General features: G+C 36.1%; 1 protein-coding gene across 8 annotated transcripts in view; it reads left to right on the top strand.

Moving 5' to 3' along the window:
• The window catches only part of HELZ (helicase with zinc finger), a 97,283-nt gene that overhangs the window by 27,993 nt on the left and 51,868 nt on the right, over positions 1-17,422 (top strand). For all 8 annotated transcript variants that reach the window (XR_015703323.1, XM_087751149.1, XM_087751150.1 and 5 more), the window contains 5 exons: positions 1,798-1,996; positions 3,078-3,185; positions 3,500-3,797; positions 6,921-7,188; positions 12,000-12,333. Coding sequence is in view for 7 of the 8 variants with exons in the window: in XM_087751149.1 (XP_087607275.1) it covers positions 1,798-1,996; positions 3,078-3,185; positions 3,500-3,797; positions 6,921-7,188; positions 12,000-12,333 (1,207 nt within the window). In the remaining variant the exon portion in view is untranslated. The remainder of the gene's footprint in view (positions 1-1,797; positions 1,997-3,077; positions 3,186-3,499; positions 3,798-6,920; positions 7,189-11,999; positions 12,334-17,422) is intronic.

Genomic DNA, 17,422 nt, shown 5'->3' with positions numbered 1-17,422 from the left:
AAAAAAAGTATCTATTAAAATATGAACAATGAGAACTTGGAAAAATTGTGTAATAATGACAAATTTGAAAGTAATATGCTTTCCTGTTAAATAATGAGAAGGAAAACCACTTGATTTCAAATCTGCTATGTAGCTAATAAGAACAGGTCAACAGTTTTTTATGCTTGCACTCTACTTTGGGTCATGAAAATCATAATTGTACTTTAGCATTCTAATGCAATGGTGAATTGGAAAACTTACAATAAAAATATTGAAATTGACTGCCAAGAAAAATATTTTAATTGAAAATATATTAAGGAACATATCTTGAGAGCGCGTTTAGTAACATCATGATATATATCATGCTTATTTGGGCACTCAAATCTTTAAATACTTAAACTTTTCTTAAAGGAAAAGTGTATGCTAAATCAAATTATAACCACTAATACAAGTGTGGCCTAGATATCCAGGTACTTTTGCTGCAAGGTTTTAATGTCATAGTCAGGTGTTATTTGTTTTTATCACATAGCTGAAAGTTGACATTATAATTCATGTTACATTACATAATACACTTACTACAGAAAGGTTACTCAGTCACTGATCCCCTTCTGCTGTCTTCGTCAATGATGTGGGGTCCTGACTTGCCGTATTAATTTAGTCTTGGTGCATCCTTTCTTTTTTACAGTAACTCATCACTGTAGGAAGAGATTCTTAATATAAGTATATACATAGATATCCACATGAAATTCAAATACAGTTATGTTTATGGAGTTTCTATAAACTTAATATCCTGACAAAGATCAGCCTGCCTGGCTTTATTTATAATAAATGTGACACTTACATTAACTCTTTATAGTCTCCTTATGCAAAACAAACAAACAAAACGATGTCCTGGCCTAATGTTTATTCTGTACATCCAATACTTTCTTAGTACCTTCAGAACTTACTCCCCTCCCCTTTTATTTGTCGTTTTATCATCTATGTAAGTGCTTCAGTCTTGAAGAATGATGAAGGTGCATCTACTGCCTTGTGTTTTATAATTTTAATACAAAGTTTAGTTATAAAAACAGTTCCCAAGTTATACAGGCAATTGCCCAGACTTGCAATAAATTCTGAGAACTAGAATGCTTAAATTGTATGCAAGCATTTGGAGTATCATTAATTTTAATGCATCAGCACATGCCATTAAATGAAAAATGTGCTTATTTAACAAATCCTAACCTATGCAAAAATAGATTCTTTTAGACTGACACACCCTTTACAAAGAAGAGGATTAAACCTTTTCCTTGAGAGATGATTTCTGTGTAGGTGTATTTAGTGGAAAGGACCATGTGATGTCACTGTTGCTCCAGGAAAAACTGCTGAACGAGTATTTATCAGCTAATAACATAACTATTGGAGGAAATTTGCCGTATCTTCCCTTTGCCCCTGATTAACAGTGTTTTATTCATATTAATACAGCGCGTAGTCATTTCAGGGATGGTCCATGATCTCATTGTGTTAATTGCTGTACGAACACTTGATTCTTTCTTCTTTGAAGCTGGAAATTTCTTAAGAAGACTTGTGTCCCCCTATGTTTCAAAGAAATTTGAAATACTTGTCTGACTTTGCAGTAAGAGAGGCTGCTGCCTCTCTTAAGAAATGCTGCGTAGGTGTATATATTTCCAAATTCGTTCACATGGATTAAACTGCCTTTAGTTCTGTGAGAGAGACTTAAAGAATGTCCTTCTGGCTTTAAAAGTAAAATTTTGATAGATTTCTTTTCTTAATTGGAGACGGAAAAGTTCAAGGCATAATCGTTTTTCCTATTTTATGTAGATTTTTAGAGCAAGGGATCTGCAGGTACGGTGCACAGTGTACTTCAGCACATTCCCAGGAAGAGCTAACAGAATGGCAAAAACGATATGCTTCCCGCTTGATCAGATTAAAACAGCAGAAGGAAAACAAACAATGTTCGGGCAGTTATATGGAAACCTTGATTGAGAAATGGATGAATTCGTTATCTCCTGAGAAAGTGGTAAGGAAAATATACTACTTCCCCACGTGCTCATATTTAAAACTAACAGATGAGGCTGTTTTTGGCCCTTACTATCAGAGCTGGTCGAATTACTCCTTGCCAAGAAATTGTCCAACCAATTTGCTCCCCTTTCCATCCTGCCCTATGTCTTCTTGCAAAGATACCAGAGACTTAGGCTGATTTCTGCAAATGTGCTCATTCTTTTCAGGAATTCAGTAGCCTCTGTGAATTACAACTTACGGGCTAATCACAGCTTGTTCATTTTGCATATTTACTATTCCCAGTGCAGGGTGGGTCAGCCAAGCCTCATGGTATTGTTCCTGTTCCTTGACTAGATGGCAGAATTTTTAAACTGGAGAACAATAAATGGCGAAGCTTTCACGACTTAGTGGAGAATATTCTTGTTTGCGCATGGCTCCTTTTCTTTGCCTGCAGGCACTTGTATAAAGAACAGCCAATCCCCTAAATGTTCAAAAAAGTTTGAATACCGAAGGGTGCGGGGTATGGATATGATCAAACTTAGCAGCTGTTTGGAATTCCAAAGAACGGTTTTGCGGCATTCGACCAGCTCTACTTACCACTGACCCTAAGGAGTTTTCGGTCCATCTATTGTTGATTAAAATCTGGGAAGAGTGGACTTTCTGCAAAACGCACTGATGAGTAGAAAGCCTGATTCTAGTTTCCTGGTGTCTCTAGTAGTCTCATTGACGTCAGTGAGATCTGGGGTCTTCTGGAAATGCAGTCTTTGGGCTTCATTGTATCAGGTTCTTCTTTCCAAATGAAATCATGTTCTACTTTAAACATTTACAATTAAGTTGGTGTTTGAAAAGTCCTGTGGTTAATTGTCCTTAAATGGTTATATTCTTTGCTTACACAGTATGATCTAGTAGATTTGGCTTGCTTGTCTGTCTGAATTAGCACGTATTTTCATTAATTCCTACGCAGGACTTGCATCAATCCTGCACAATCTAGGAAACCATTCTTTCCACTTTCTGGTAAAAAATACTACCTTTTCCTGAATGTTTTTATTTTGATACTGTCTATAGAAGTTTAATGTTATCTTCTTTTTCTTTTAATCTAGCTTAGTGAATGTGTAGAAGGAGTGAGAGTAGAACATAATCCTGAGCTATCGGTAACTGTCACCACCAAAAAGTCTCATCAGACATGGACATTTGCTCTCACTTGTAAGGTAGGACTACTTATCTTTTGAAAGTGAGTTAATAATAACTAGAACGCAGCCTGTAACCTTTTGTGATTAAGATTTCAATTGCATAATTCTTCTTAAAATGGAGAAACTTCCTAGCACCATCCCTTCTCTCTCTTTTCCCAGCAGCTCTGGTATCGACTGCCCAGATTTCTGGAAAGCAGGCAGGACTTGTACCTGCTCTGAGAAGTTAGGAGTTCTTACAAGCTCTCATTATCTGATTGCAAATGAAGATATTCCTGAAACAATTTCAGTTTTCCAACATACTGTCATTTCAACCTTTGCATTTTTTTTTATAGCCTGCAAGAATGCTGTATCGAGTGGCATTGCTTTATGATGCCCATCGTCCACATTTTAGTATCGTTGCAATATCTGCTGGAGACAGCACTACCCAGGTATCACAAGAAGTTCCAGAAAACTGTCAGGAATGGATAGGAGGAAAGATGGTCCAGAACGGAATAGATCATTATATATACAAAGTCAGTATAGCCTTTAACACAGAAATCTTTGGAACTTTTCGCCAAACTGTTGTGTTTGATTTTGGATTAGAACCAGTCCTCATGCAACGAGTAATGATTGATGCTGCTTCAACTGAAGGTAATGTATTAAAAATTTTTTTTGAAATAATGGAAATCTTTCATGCCATCTCTTTCTTTTTCACGTTTCTGGGCAGAACAGCATCTGTATTAATACCTGGTGAACGTCTTTTACTGTATGTTACGTTCATAATATATATGAATGTAAATACTGGACAAAAGCTTCAGAGGGTCTAAATAAGGCAGATAAATGGAGTATGACCATTACTCTGTGTTGGGATATGACTCCTAAATCTTGTCAAAATGCTGGGAATTTCTAGTTTGGTATGTGTCTGAAAGCAGCACTGGAGGTTGAAATATGTTTACGTTTTTATAATTGTTCTTGTAGTGATGAAAATGTTAAAAACGTAGAAAAAGGTCAGTAGAGAGATGAAGTGTTTCTGTATAAGAATACACCTGGTAATTCCTTCATTAATTAAAGCAGACTATCTGAGAAGTTGTTTGTTTGTTTTTTTCCCATTGCAATATCTGATTAGGGTTGTCAAAGGCAAGAGGCAAAGTATAGGCTCGTAACTCAATGAATTGCTATTGACGTAAATTCTGAAAACGTAAAGAAAGTGTAACTATATTTTTGTATGTGTTCCACTAAAAAGAAAACCAAAAAACACGCTACATGTTACTGTAAGGGTTGTATTCTGTTTATGGAATTGATCTGTGCCTCTCAGTTCAAACCTGAAATAACTCCCATTATCAGAAGGATGTCACCAAGGTGTTCGAGGAGGTGCAAAAAAGAAGGAAGCACTTTGATTTATGGTAAAAGATTAAGAGACCTAAATATGGGTCACTGTGTCACTTGGCAGCAAGCAAGGGGGCGGGATAGAGTATGGTGATTTTTTATGAAAATTTGAGAGATACAAACACTAGAGAAGCAGAATTGTAGCACTGGGATGTAAGCAGGAGGAAGAAGAAAAAGGAAAAAGAAAGAAAAAAGAAAAAAGATGAAACTAAGAAAACAGCAGTTTTCTTTTCCTGGCCTTTATTTTTGTATAACAGATTAACATTTGCAACATTAACAAAAAGAAACTGTAAATAGCAAATACCAAAGATCACGAACTGATCTTTCCAGATGACCCAAGTACTTGTAGCCAAGAGCAGGAAGACTGTATGGGTTGTAATGTCTCTTGAAGCAGAGAATATTGCATTGTGAACAAGAAACTATGCTTAGAAGCAAGGCTGTGGTCTTTTCAGGAACTATTATATGACTATTTGATATATACACGTGTGTATATGTGTGTATATATATATTATATATATACAGCCAACTCAAGTCCATGTGAAAGTGATGGATGAAGTTGAGATAGCACTCTCTAGCATTAGTTACTGATAATTTCCTTTTCACGTTGCTTGTCTGTGTGCAGAGGGATACTGAAGTCTTCAAGCAGGTTGTTACTAATATTTGTTTCAAATGAAAGGAGTGCTAGGTGCTTTACAGATAACTGTAAGTACAAAATCCTGGGCTTTTTGCTAAGGTAATCCAAGAAGTGTGTAAGCAGGCAAGTGAAAGGGATGACAGTGTTGGATGTGTGTCCGATTCCACTGTTTCTTTTACTTTTGGTATATATGGATTGGGATCTCATGGAAGTGCTTTTGAAACAGAAGGCTGCCCGAGGTCTCTACATTTGCATGTAATTCAGGGCCCTGTCTAGATACCTAGGCAGGAAAGAAGGGTCAGCATTAAAATACTTTAATGAAGGCGCCTCCATTATGCATTTTGAAAAAGAGAACTAAGAAGTTTTCTGTGCACTGAGAATGTACAAAATGGTCTTTAAGAAAGGGTCATCGTATGCGCAGTCTGTGCCAGGAACTGTTTGTGTCAGGCTTTCTTCCAGTGGAAGCCTCTCTAGTGCTGGGAATTAAATGACTGTCTTTTGAGCAAACGAGGACTCAATCCCAGCGTAATTACTGAGCTTTTGTGATCTGAGGTATGGTTAGGACCAGAGGGAGCTTCGTTTATGGTGAGATGATTTCAAACACAGAAACCATACAAACATGGACTTTTTCTTGCCATACAACTGTAGCTACTAACATGGTTCAGGCTTGAGGTAGATATTTAAATTTGGCTTCTTGGTGAACACGTACTTATGAGATTGGCGAGTAGGATAAGCTATGTTCCTGTAGTCATAGTCAAGCTGAACTGAGATTTCTTTTGCTAAAAAGCTGTTTTCCTTCTATTTAGCATAAAGACAGTCAAGATGATGTTAAGTATTTAATTTGAATTTGAAAATGTCTTTTTTTGCACATTTTTCAGCGTTGGTGTGATATCCTGGATACCTGTCTTAAATCTTACTCAGAGATAATACATTAAGATATCATAGCTTCACTATACATGCCAAATATTTTCAGCTCTGCAATTTAACTGCAGTTCTGTTAACTCCTGCACTTGTTGTCATAGCATTTTTGTGGTGTTAATGGATGTATTTGGGGTGGCTGTAGACAGGGCTTGGTCTTTTGTTCCTCATTTAAACTATGTGGTCCCTGAAATTAGAGTATACTGAAAAATTAATTCCTTTTAATTTTCTGACTTTATATCATGTTAGGTTACATTTCCCAACTTTTGCCTAGCAAACTAACTTCAGCTATATAATGCAACTGTCTGCAGAATATACTGTATGTATAATGTACTGTAGAATTTTTTTAAAGGCTTTCACAATGTTGCAAATTTAAGGATTTCTTACCAGCTAGTTTATCAATTTGTTTTTATTACCTTCTAAATTTTATGGTATATATTACAAGGTTCTTTGCTACTTTATATTTTTGAAATGAGATGATGTTGCAGTTAGGCTTTGAAAGCATATTGTGATGCCAAGTCCTTCAAAGTTGCTTGCAGTTATTAAAATAAAAGTGCTTTCCTTGTTTGTCTGTCTTCATTCTATCTGCTATTGATAGAATATTTTATTTTCTAATATTGTTTGAGAGCCTGCTTGCTCTCTATGTACACCTGAAAAGTAGGGATGGTAATTACTCTCAGTGAACTTAGTAAAGCTGTTGTAAGCAGAGGAGACTCTTACCTGCATTTAGTTCGTTATCTCTAATGGGGTTTTCTTGTTTGTTTGTTTTAAAATAAAAACCAAACACAGATGGAGTTTGAACTTACTTCCTTTCCATATTATGTATCTACATCCAGATCTTGAATACCTGATGCATGCACGGCAACAGCTACTAACCACAGCTAAGCGTTGGGATTCTACTTCTAAGACTATTGTAGAATTTGAGCCTAATGAAACTACTGAATTGGAGAAGAGCCTTCTTACCAGATACCAAATCCCTCTATCTGCTGACCAGCTATTTACACAATCTGTCCTGGACAAATCATTGACCAAGACCAACTATCAGTCACGGCTACATGACCTCCTTTATATAGAGGAAATAGCACAGTATAAGGAAGTTAGCAAGTAAGTGATACCTTTATAAACATACTTCTTAGATATGTCTTGCTGTCCTATTAAAATGAAGAAGGCAACTTTTTTCATTAAACCTACGTGATTTTTTTAAGATACTAAGTCTTCCTGTTTCTTGGAAATGAAGTTGAATATGAGTCTGGAAGTAGTAAGTTTCGATGAAGGTCACTAGCACTTAACGAATGTAATTTACTGATAACTCATTTAAAACAAATTTTGTGTATCAGTCTATGCTTATGGTTGGAAGCACTAAACAGCTATTGTACAATGTTTTGTTAATGTCTGGATAATTATTTTTATTTATAGTTTTTTTGGCTCTCTATACAAAAAGATATTAATAATAGGAATCGTATTTTTGTTCCTTGGTAAAAGTAGGTTATAGCAAAGTAATATATGAAATCTTTGTATAAAAGGCCTTGAGGGAGTGTAAAATAATTTTTTTCTTTCTTCTTTAAGAAAAAGGTTGAATTGTGGGTGGATCAAACTCTGATGTTACGACGATGTGGCAGCTGACTTTATTATATTTATTCTCTAAATAGGCTGAAAACCAGCTTGTGAATAAAAGGCATACAGTATCCATTGTTTGTTTGTTTTGTTCTGTAATATCTTTAGGTATTATATACATATTACCCAACGGGACTAGCTGCATGAGCAAATAGAGTTAGGAGGAAGATGTGAGCTTCCCATGTATAGACTCCTGGGGCCTTTTTTCTGTATTTTGATATTTGTCGTTAAAAATTTTGCCTGCACTCATTTGCTACAAAAGGGTTTTAAAGTGTTGCCCTACTCAGAATGGAAAGTCAAAAAGATAGAACTTCCCTTGAACCTAATTTGGTAGCAAATTTAGTTCTATCGATTACTTAAGTTCCAAATCAGAAATGTATTTTTAAGATGGACCACTTGTGGAGCTACAGAGGTTCAGCTGAATCACCCCTCTAGAATTTAGGAAGAAAATACTATGAATAGTTATTTCTAATGCTTTTAAAGCACAAAAATGGTTCCATTTCTTTTTTGTATCTCAGATGAAGGGCAGTATATTTGAACTATTTTTCTCCACGTCTTTCATTGCTGCTGCGCTCTGCTCTTGAGCTGGAATCTGACATGCAGAGGAATCATGCTTGAACACTGTTTTCAGCGTACAGAAATATTCTCCATCATACGTATTTATAATCAAGTTGACTTTTCTAAGGCTTTTTAAAACAAAAGTGGGTTAAAGTAAACATTATGAAATATGATATAAAAGTAAACAGTATTTTTACTGAGTGATTTTTCACATTGAGAATTACACTCTCATGCTTCATAGGAAACCAAAGAGCAGCATGCCTGTAGAAATAAAAGAATAATAAGCGTATCCTGTGTGTAATGCTTCCCCTTTGGACAACTTAGTGCAGCAATAAGTTATTGCTCTTCTTTTTCTGTTATTGCTCTTCTTTTTCTATCTAGGAGATTAATAAAAGTAAGTTTTAATAATGTTCTTGAAATCTTCTGTTTTGATAGTGTTGATGACAGAAATATTCTTTTGATCTTGTAGCTGACCCATTTTATTGCAACACGGCTCAAACTAGCACTCTTTCCTGATCCTCTGCGGCTAAGATCACACACTTGCTATTCTCTAGTGAAGTGTCAGGGTTGCAAGCCTAGAAATGGGCCCAGAAATACAAATGCAAGTGGCTTGTAATACCTCTGAAGTGGTGCCATGAGTGAAAATGTTGATGAGCTGCTACTCTCTAATGGGTTTGCGTATGTGTATCATAAAAGTAGTAGGGTTGTCAACATGGTCTCTTACGACAAGACTGGACTAACACGAGTGTCTGCAGTTCAGATTGGAGTGAATTGTTGGGTTTTAAGAATCTTGATGATTTCTCGCTTTCTAGGAAAACACTGTTTCAGACTTTGCGTGGGATCACCTGAGTGGAACCTACTGAAAAGTACTGGATGAAGGTTGCAGTGGCTTTAAAAAGTCTTGAACTCAGTTACGAGGGGGTTCATTCTGGGTAGTCTCAGGGAGCTTTACTTTAAATCATGGTTATTCTAATATTTCGAGAGGCATTTATAAAAATTACTCCACGTGAATACATCACAAACTAGAGTAATAAAGGAGCCAATGCTGTCTAATTTCCAAATGCCAACATACTCTGTAAGAAAAAGCAAAACAATGTTCTGATCTAGGTACTAATTTGGTTTTGGACTACATACAATCTGTTCATGGTTTTAAAACTCTTCCTTCCTCTCTTGCACATTCAAAAGAAAAACAGCCTATAATTGTTTGAGTGGCTAGAACTTACTGAGTATTTTCTTGTACGAACATTAAAGAATGTGTGAGGTGACATCTAGCTCCTCCCATGCAGTACGGTGTCTGCTACCAGAATTACAGAGCAGATTTATCCTCAGGGCTGTGAAAACTTAAAGCACTGGCTTTGACAGAAAATAAATTTGCTTTTGTCATTACCGTGTCTCACATTTATCAATACATAGGTAGGTGTCACACTGCACACCCTGTCTGAGCTCTGCATGTAGAAATGTAAGAGGAAATGTGCTGAATGTACTTTTAAGAAATCATTCTATGGGCTTTGTTCAGAAGAGGTTTATTTGCCTTTTGGGACTTTATTGTTTGCATTGGTACTGGATGAATTAATGATTTATGAAGTCTTTCTTTAATTTCTGTGATTTTAAATATGAACAACAGGCTTTTCTGTAGCTAGTTTCATTAATACTACAATTAGGCTGGGATTTTGCAGTGCTTGGGAGGAAATGTAAGTTTTTGTTTGTTTGAATTGTGTAAGCGTGACTGAAAACCTGCAAAGCAAGGGTGAGGAATGGACGAAAGAAGCAACTTTTAATTTTTTAAATCTAATCCTGAAAGGATTTTGTAGTTTAACAGTTTGCCAGAAGGTGTCATCTTACTCAGTAGAAATTGCTTGATAATCTCTAAACTTTAGATTCCCTTTAGCACAGCAGATTCAGTTTAGTCATTTATAAAGGTGCTAACTTGTGCCTTGTCTCAGAATGGCAGTGATACTGTCTTCCAGCATGTTTTTACAAATCTGAATTTGAGAATGAGCTGATGCATCTTCAGTAGCATAGGAATTCAACTTTAGGAAAGTTTTAACAAAATAAATTTGCAATAACCTGTGATTAGTAGTAATGCTGAGCTCTTGGTTGCTGTGTTAAATATATAGTATTTTAACAATCACCAACAATTTAACAAAATATAGTATTTTAACAATCATCTGAATGAGATATGAGCTGTTCTAGATGTTGCTAACTTGCCGATAGCTGCTTTGGAATAGTGCAGCACTTGTATAGAAGAAAGCTTGGGTTTTGTTTTGTTTTGGGGTTTTTTTTTACCATGTGTGGAAACTGGAAGGATTACACTTAATTCTAGTGTGTTCCCTGAAGTACACGCTTTTGAGTGATTGCTTTAACTGTAGCTTGTGCAGTAACCTTTGTGGTTACCGATGAACCAAACAAATTGTGTTCAGTAAGAAGACATCTCTTGCTTTTTGAGAGTGGAGGAGTGTGAAATTTGGATCTGACTTAATGCCCGTATTATGTAAAGAAGCAACTATTACCACAAGGGGGCAAACTTGCAATTTTTGTGCAAGGCTCATGATTTGCCAGATATGAAAAAAATATATTTGATTGGTTTGGTAGATGTTTAATTACCAAGCGAGCTAAAATGTTGGATTTTATTGTTATGGGCTTATGATTATTGACATTACTGGGCTTAAATGATAAATTACCAGCTTATTATGTTAAAACAGAAATTGTAAGAAGACGAACAGATCAAGTAAAAACATTATGAGTATGAAAAGTATATAAGAAAATGAGTTGGTTTTTTTTTTTCCAAGAAATTTTATTTAATTTTTTAAAACCTTTGTTCTTTACTTTTTTTTCTGTAATTTGTTGTAAATCCAGGAAAAAGATGCTGATGAGAAGAGAACTGAATATAGTTAGTGTGACAGACCTTTTTCCCCTTTTGTTCTTTTTAAAACCAGTTTGAAGCAATCTGTTTAAAAATACCCCAAACACTCTAGGAGGAGATTAGTATGTATTGGTGAGAGGTCAATAAAGTGTGCTAATAAGTCACTTTAATGTGTTATGCACGTGACTTCTAGAAAATGGTGACTACAAAGAATGAATTTGTTACGTCTCTGATTATAGGAGGAACTTGCTGCTAATAGGAATTCTGTGGATAGATCGTTTATATGGCTGAGCCTGTGATGCCATTCCCTCATTTCAAATAAAATTATCTCATTTTAATGCCTACATTCTGATTTTTTCCGAGACATTTAATCAATTCCTCTGAATTATAGGTATAATACCATTTACCTTTTAAGATGTAGATTACCGTCTTTGGTGTGCAGCCTGGAAGAGATACGTGAAATAAATAGGAATCTTGCTCTGTTCTTTGCCTGCACGTCTCTCCTTGAATACCTAATATAAGCTTACAAACTATTTAAATAGGGATTTTTACTGCTTTGGGACATGCACAGCAACTCTAATTCACCCTAAACTTATTTTGGTCTCAGAAAATGTAGTATTTGATTCTCTCTTGTGCAGATTCTTTTTTTAAGCTTCATAGATGTTGATTCTTTTGAATATATGTTTTATAGGCTATAATCAAGAGAAAAATGTGTAAACATTCAACAGCTACATACTTACGAAGGGCCAGTTTGGCTATACTTGTTTACGTTTAAAAGTTATGCATTCGGAATGTAAGGCAGTGAATCTTCAGTTTGAATGCATGAAATTTCTGAATCTGAGAGCATTTTTCTGTACTGACTTGATGCTTTCTTACATAGGTTCAACATAAAAGTGCAATTGCAGATTGTAGCGAGCTTCATGCTCACTGGTGTTTCTGGAGGTGCAAAGTATGCCCAAAATGGACAACTCTTTGGCCGCTTTAAGCTTACTGAAACGCTTTCAGAAGACACTTTGGCTGGACGGCTGGTGATGACCAAAGTCAATGCTGTTTATTTATTGCCTGTCACTAAAGAGAAGTCAGCACAGACCCAAGGAACCAAAGAGAAGGTTTATGAAGCAGCTATTGAGGAGAAAACAAAGGATTATATCTTCTTGAGGGTATCCAGGGAATGCTGTGAAGAACTTAATCTTCGGGCAGATTGTGAAATGCAGGTAAGTCTGAGTGGAAGTGGTTTTGGTATGGAAACTGTTTGCATTGTGTCTTTTTGGCTCCACCCGAAATAATTGCTTGAAGATATGAAAAGGAATTTTGTTATTTGTCATCATACACGGAAAGCAGAGCATGGATGAGTATTTCAGGTAGGTGAAATCTTTGTATACATAAATATACACATATATATGTGTGTGTGTGTTTTGTATACATATATGAGTTGTTATTTGGAAGAGAAATTAATGTTTTAGAACTGTCACAGAGTAAAACTACATTTTAATGAATTTCATTTCTGGCAAAATTCTTCTGAGATGCTTTGGCATTGCTTGCAGATTTTTGCTTGTATATCTCATGGTTTTGAGAGTGTGATTTGTAAGGTGTCGTGGACGTTGTTTTTCGTCTCTGGTTCAAATACAAAGCCCTGTCTCTATGGACTTGTAAAAAAAAGTTTTGCCTTATTTTTATTTTCCTGCAGGTAGGTATTTGTGGGTAGTTCATGGACTTTCTTCTACCAGACCTACCCACCCTCTCCCCTCTCGTTCTAAAACCACTGAATATATTGCTTACTCCTGCTGCCTGGACTTTTTTCCAGCTTAGTCTCTGTGATGTGGCTTCTGTCGTTCTGTCTATCATAGCTATTCTCACCAGAGACCTCAGGAACCTTTTCTTAATGCAGTCAAAGGAGGGAGTTTTCTGTTACTGTGTCTTTTCTCAAAAAAAAAAACAAACAAACAAAAACGCAACCAAAAAAACTCTGCTGCTCTTGACGTAGCCAGCTAGAACTCGGTCTTTGATAACTTGCCTCTTGGACTCTTTATTTTGTATCTTCTCATTTTTTTTTGTTTGTGTCATTGTGGATTCCACTATTTGTTCCTAGGCCTGAGGTGAGATTAATTTTTAATAAGGTGTGTGAGGTTATGAATGGGCCTGGTTCTGCTTTCTGCACCCATATCAGAACAAAAGGAATATTGTCTGTCAGCGGAGAAGTCTTCAACTTACAGTATTTCCTTGATGATGATGATGAGGGTTGGTAGATGGAGGCATGCAGAAGGTGAATAAATACTTTTGTTATATATATCCTGTGTTTGATAATACTTGCCTCCATGGCTCTCGCTTTGCTGACACATTTAAGACAGATATCTGTCTGTCTTGGAGGCATTCAGTCACAAAATGAGGAGTTATAACACTTTTACTAGAGAAAATGGCGTTGGCAGTAAGATCAGGCTTTTGTTTACTTCGCAGTTAACATGAAATGGGTGAGGATACTTTTTTAAAAATATTGCGTAGTTTGCAAACAAGATAGTGCGTTAGATGTAAAAGCATGTAAGGGAAGACAAAGCTCTAGTTAAGTTAAATACTTAAACTCCTCACGCATCCTCAGCGTGTGTCTGCTGTAGACCTTGTGATTGATCTTGTTACCAAACAGAAATAATCTCAAATTAAGGTCACTGGAAGTGCTTGAAATGAGTGAATTATCACCAAATAATTATCTTCTCCCTTTCATTTTGTTTTGGGGAAACATATGCAAGAATCCTAATGTCTTAATTTAACACGGATAATTGGTCTGGGAAGACTTACGTTGTTCTGGGCTCTTGTCTTTTGTGTTTGTTTTCTTAAAACAATAATTAAACTTACTAATTGATTCTATCAGAAACTCCACTGGAATGCAAAATGAGCTGGGGCTTCAGTAACTGGCTTATTTTTCTTTGAGTGTCTTACAAAACTTCGCCTGAGGCAGCAAATCTATTCTGCATTAAAAATTGGGTCTTAAAGTTATTTGTAAAATCATTTTTTACTTCATACATGTATCAGTGAATTGGTGGTCAAATCCTTAGTGTTACCTGTATTTTAATGAATTCTAATTGTAAGGAAACTTTTTCTGATTGACAAAATTTGGAAAGGGGCCCTCAGGTTAGAACTGAGGATATTATCATTTGGATGTATAACGTTTTTATTAAAAATGCTGAAAATTTTGCTCTTGTCTTCAGTGGAGTTAGTATTCCCTATGTGATTCTTAAACATTGACAAAATTGCTTTTGTTTCTGTAGGTTTTGGGCGAGTTAGGTGGTTTACTTCCTTTCCTCTTCTAATAATTCATCTCAGAAACTTCCTGATCACTTGTTTGCCTGTTGTCCTGGCTTAACTATAATAAATATACAGTTCTGCTTTTATCAAGTGCACAATTCATGAAGGTGGGATGGAGTGAACGGGTGCTTTAAACCCCCTTGGCTGCCGCTCTTTTTGGTGATCAAACTAACATGCGACTGTTTTATTTTTGGAGTGGTTACTCTGTTCTGTGTCCTCTTCTGTGAAACTGGCAATGGATTAACTTCCTTTCCCACTGTTTTCTTATTGTGGAATAGATATTAAAGCAGGTTACGTGACTCTCCTTCACAGATGGCCTCATTCAGTACTCTGCAACAGCAAATATAACTGTTTGATTCAATCCAAACTGGATTAAAACCAAAACAAATCACAAGCTGTTAAAGAAAGTGGTGAATGCAGGTAGATAATAAGAGGTATTCAATGCTAGGCACCTTGCTTGGACTCCCAGAAGGGGCTGTTTAAGTGTCACTCAGATGAGCATCACAGTTTTTCTGCATTTAAATTATCATTGTTATATTGGGTGGTCTTTTGTTAGCCTTAAATCTGTCTGAGGAAAGATATTTTTCCTTTATAGATCAAACCGCGAGGCTGGGGCCACTGCCATTTGTGTGGAAGTCTTTTCCAAACATCTGCGGCACGTTGTTGGGCGGACAAATCGGCATGGGTAGAGATGGGTAGGACAGAGCTTTGGAAGGCAGCTCGAGGTCCTGCTCGGGCAGGATGAGCTGGCGCTGTCATTCTTGACAAGTGCTAAACCATGCTGCTTTTGAAGACCAGGGTATTTACTAAGGTAGTGGATAGGCATAAACTCTACGGTGGAACAGTAGGGAAAAAAATTTCTTAAATGTTCATGTGTCCTATTTAAAAAAAATATTCCTAGCAGTTGCAATCACTTTAGTGAACTCCATGCTTAGTGTTGTACAGATTCGTTGCTGCCCTTTTGTTCAGAGTTATGGTTATACATCTTGCTGTAAAATGTGATAGTCAAGATGAATATTTAATGTCTTCATATCTGCCAGAGACTGAAAGTTAATGGCTACGTTCTGCACTGATACAAGCAAACATTGTTTATTTACAGCAAAGCTAGTGTTGATTTTACATACTACATAATAATATGATCAGTGTAATATTTAAATATACTAGGAAAAAGAAAATGCGACGAGCTGTGTTTTGCAAATCCTTTTGAAGGAAGTGATCTTCAAGTGGTAAACATTACTGGTGCACAAGAGGGTTTTTACAGGTGTGATCCCTATGGTGGGAAGTGACTTTGTGGGCAGATGAGGGAGTGTCAGGTCCAACAAGCAGTTTAAATCAAGAAGGCTAAATTATTCCTCCATAGGAGGAATTCTCTTCCATAGGAGAAGGTTCATGAGAGAAATTTATACGGCCTGAATAAGGGCTGTTGTTTTTAGAGAAGTGATTGCTTTTCTAACTCTTCCCCCTGCCCCAAGTTTGCTGTCTTATGTTGATAATCACAGGGGTCTTTAATACAACAAATTGGGTTTTGTTTGTAGTATATAAGGAAAACTTACTTTAGTTGACGAGGACTTTAAAAAGTCTTTATATAAGTTGTCAGAAAAGATAATTACAAAAATATATTCTAGTGTTGCTTTGTGTTTCTTGAACTTTCTGGTTGGTAGCAAGAATTATCATGAGATTAAAGTGTGATTAAGTAATAACAGACTAACTAATAGAGAATCAGTGAGTGCTAGAGGAGAAAACTAATAGATCTGAGACCACATTTTTGCTTTGGGCATGGGGGTACATTTAGAATGACTGCGTCACCTCCGTGGCATTTCTCTGGGATGACGTGGGGTGCTCGACCACAGCTTTGCCCTGTCTCTTTAGCGGTGTGATGGTGCTGATGTATCAGCTTCAGCTCATCTTCACCCTGTTTCTATTTTCTCATCTGTTAATTGGTGGTACAGAACCAGCTTCTGTCAGGTGGTTGTGAAAGCTATCAGTAAAGATGACCATAGAAATTCTAAGTATTACTGGTATGCTTTCCAGGTAAATGAGGGGTGCTTTTCCAGACAGGTTGCAGTAATTTGGCTGGCTGTTTGTAAGCATGCTCACAGTTCATTGCAAATCTCAGAAAGGTACTTATTTACTCTTATTTAATCACAAATGCTCATTAGAGTTGTAGCACAGTAATTACATAAATATTTAGCGATAGATAGCAATGCTTTGAAAAAAAACCCTAAAAATGTATGTCGGTCACTTGAAGTTCTTCAGCAGCTTTGGGTGTTTTTATGCTGTTTTATATTAGTGCAAATCTGTGTCAAATTTTGTATAAAGGCTTCTGTGTTAGTTGTTAACATGTAGTTCTCTGGTGCAATGCTCTGATCAGATTCATTTGGTTTTGGACAGATTAATAACTGCAAGTGTCAGATATGTGTAAATGATAATCTGAATTAACTATTTTTATGATTTCCGCCCCCCCCCCCCCCCAGGAGCTGCTTTTATCCTGTGTTCAAATTTAGAATGTATTTTTCTCTGTGCTCTTTTAGTATATGTATGTATAAACTAATTTCACCATCCATTGTTCAGTTCTGAATTTAATCAGGGATGTTAACGTGCTCTGCATGTTGTTTCTGGCTTTGTACCAGAATTTTGTTGGCATTATCTTTTGTTTACTAGGGTTAAAACACAAGTAATCTAGAGAACAAAAAAATGAATGTATTGATAATAACTAATTGTTAGAAATTAACTTTTGGAAAGTCTTAATAATAGAACATAAATGACAAGTTATATTATTCCAGAATGTTTGACTAGAAATAAATAATGTTTGGGGGTTTATCTCTGCTGGTCACACATCTGATTTATGTCATCTGTCGGTCTGGAAAAATTTCTGGCCTGTCACTTTTTCGAGGTTGTTCTTACAATAAGGAATGGAAGCTTACATTTGTAAAAACAATATTTTAGGACAATAATATTTTCCAAGAGTAATTTTTGTATTAAAAAAATAATTCCGAGAATGTTTTC

Source organism: Nipponia nippon, unplaced genomic scaffold (assembly GCF_047370975.1).
Source record: "Nipponia nippon isolate SJK-2023a ecotype South Korea unplaced genomic scaffold, ASM4737097v1 scaffold_14, whole genome shotgun sequence".
Classification (NCBI taxonomy): Eukaryota; Metazoa; Chordata; class Aves; order Pelecaniformes; family Threskiornithidae; genus Nipponia; species Nipponia nippon.
This window is presented reverse-complemented; position numbering and strand designations above follow the sequence as displayed.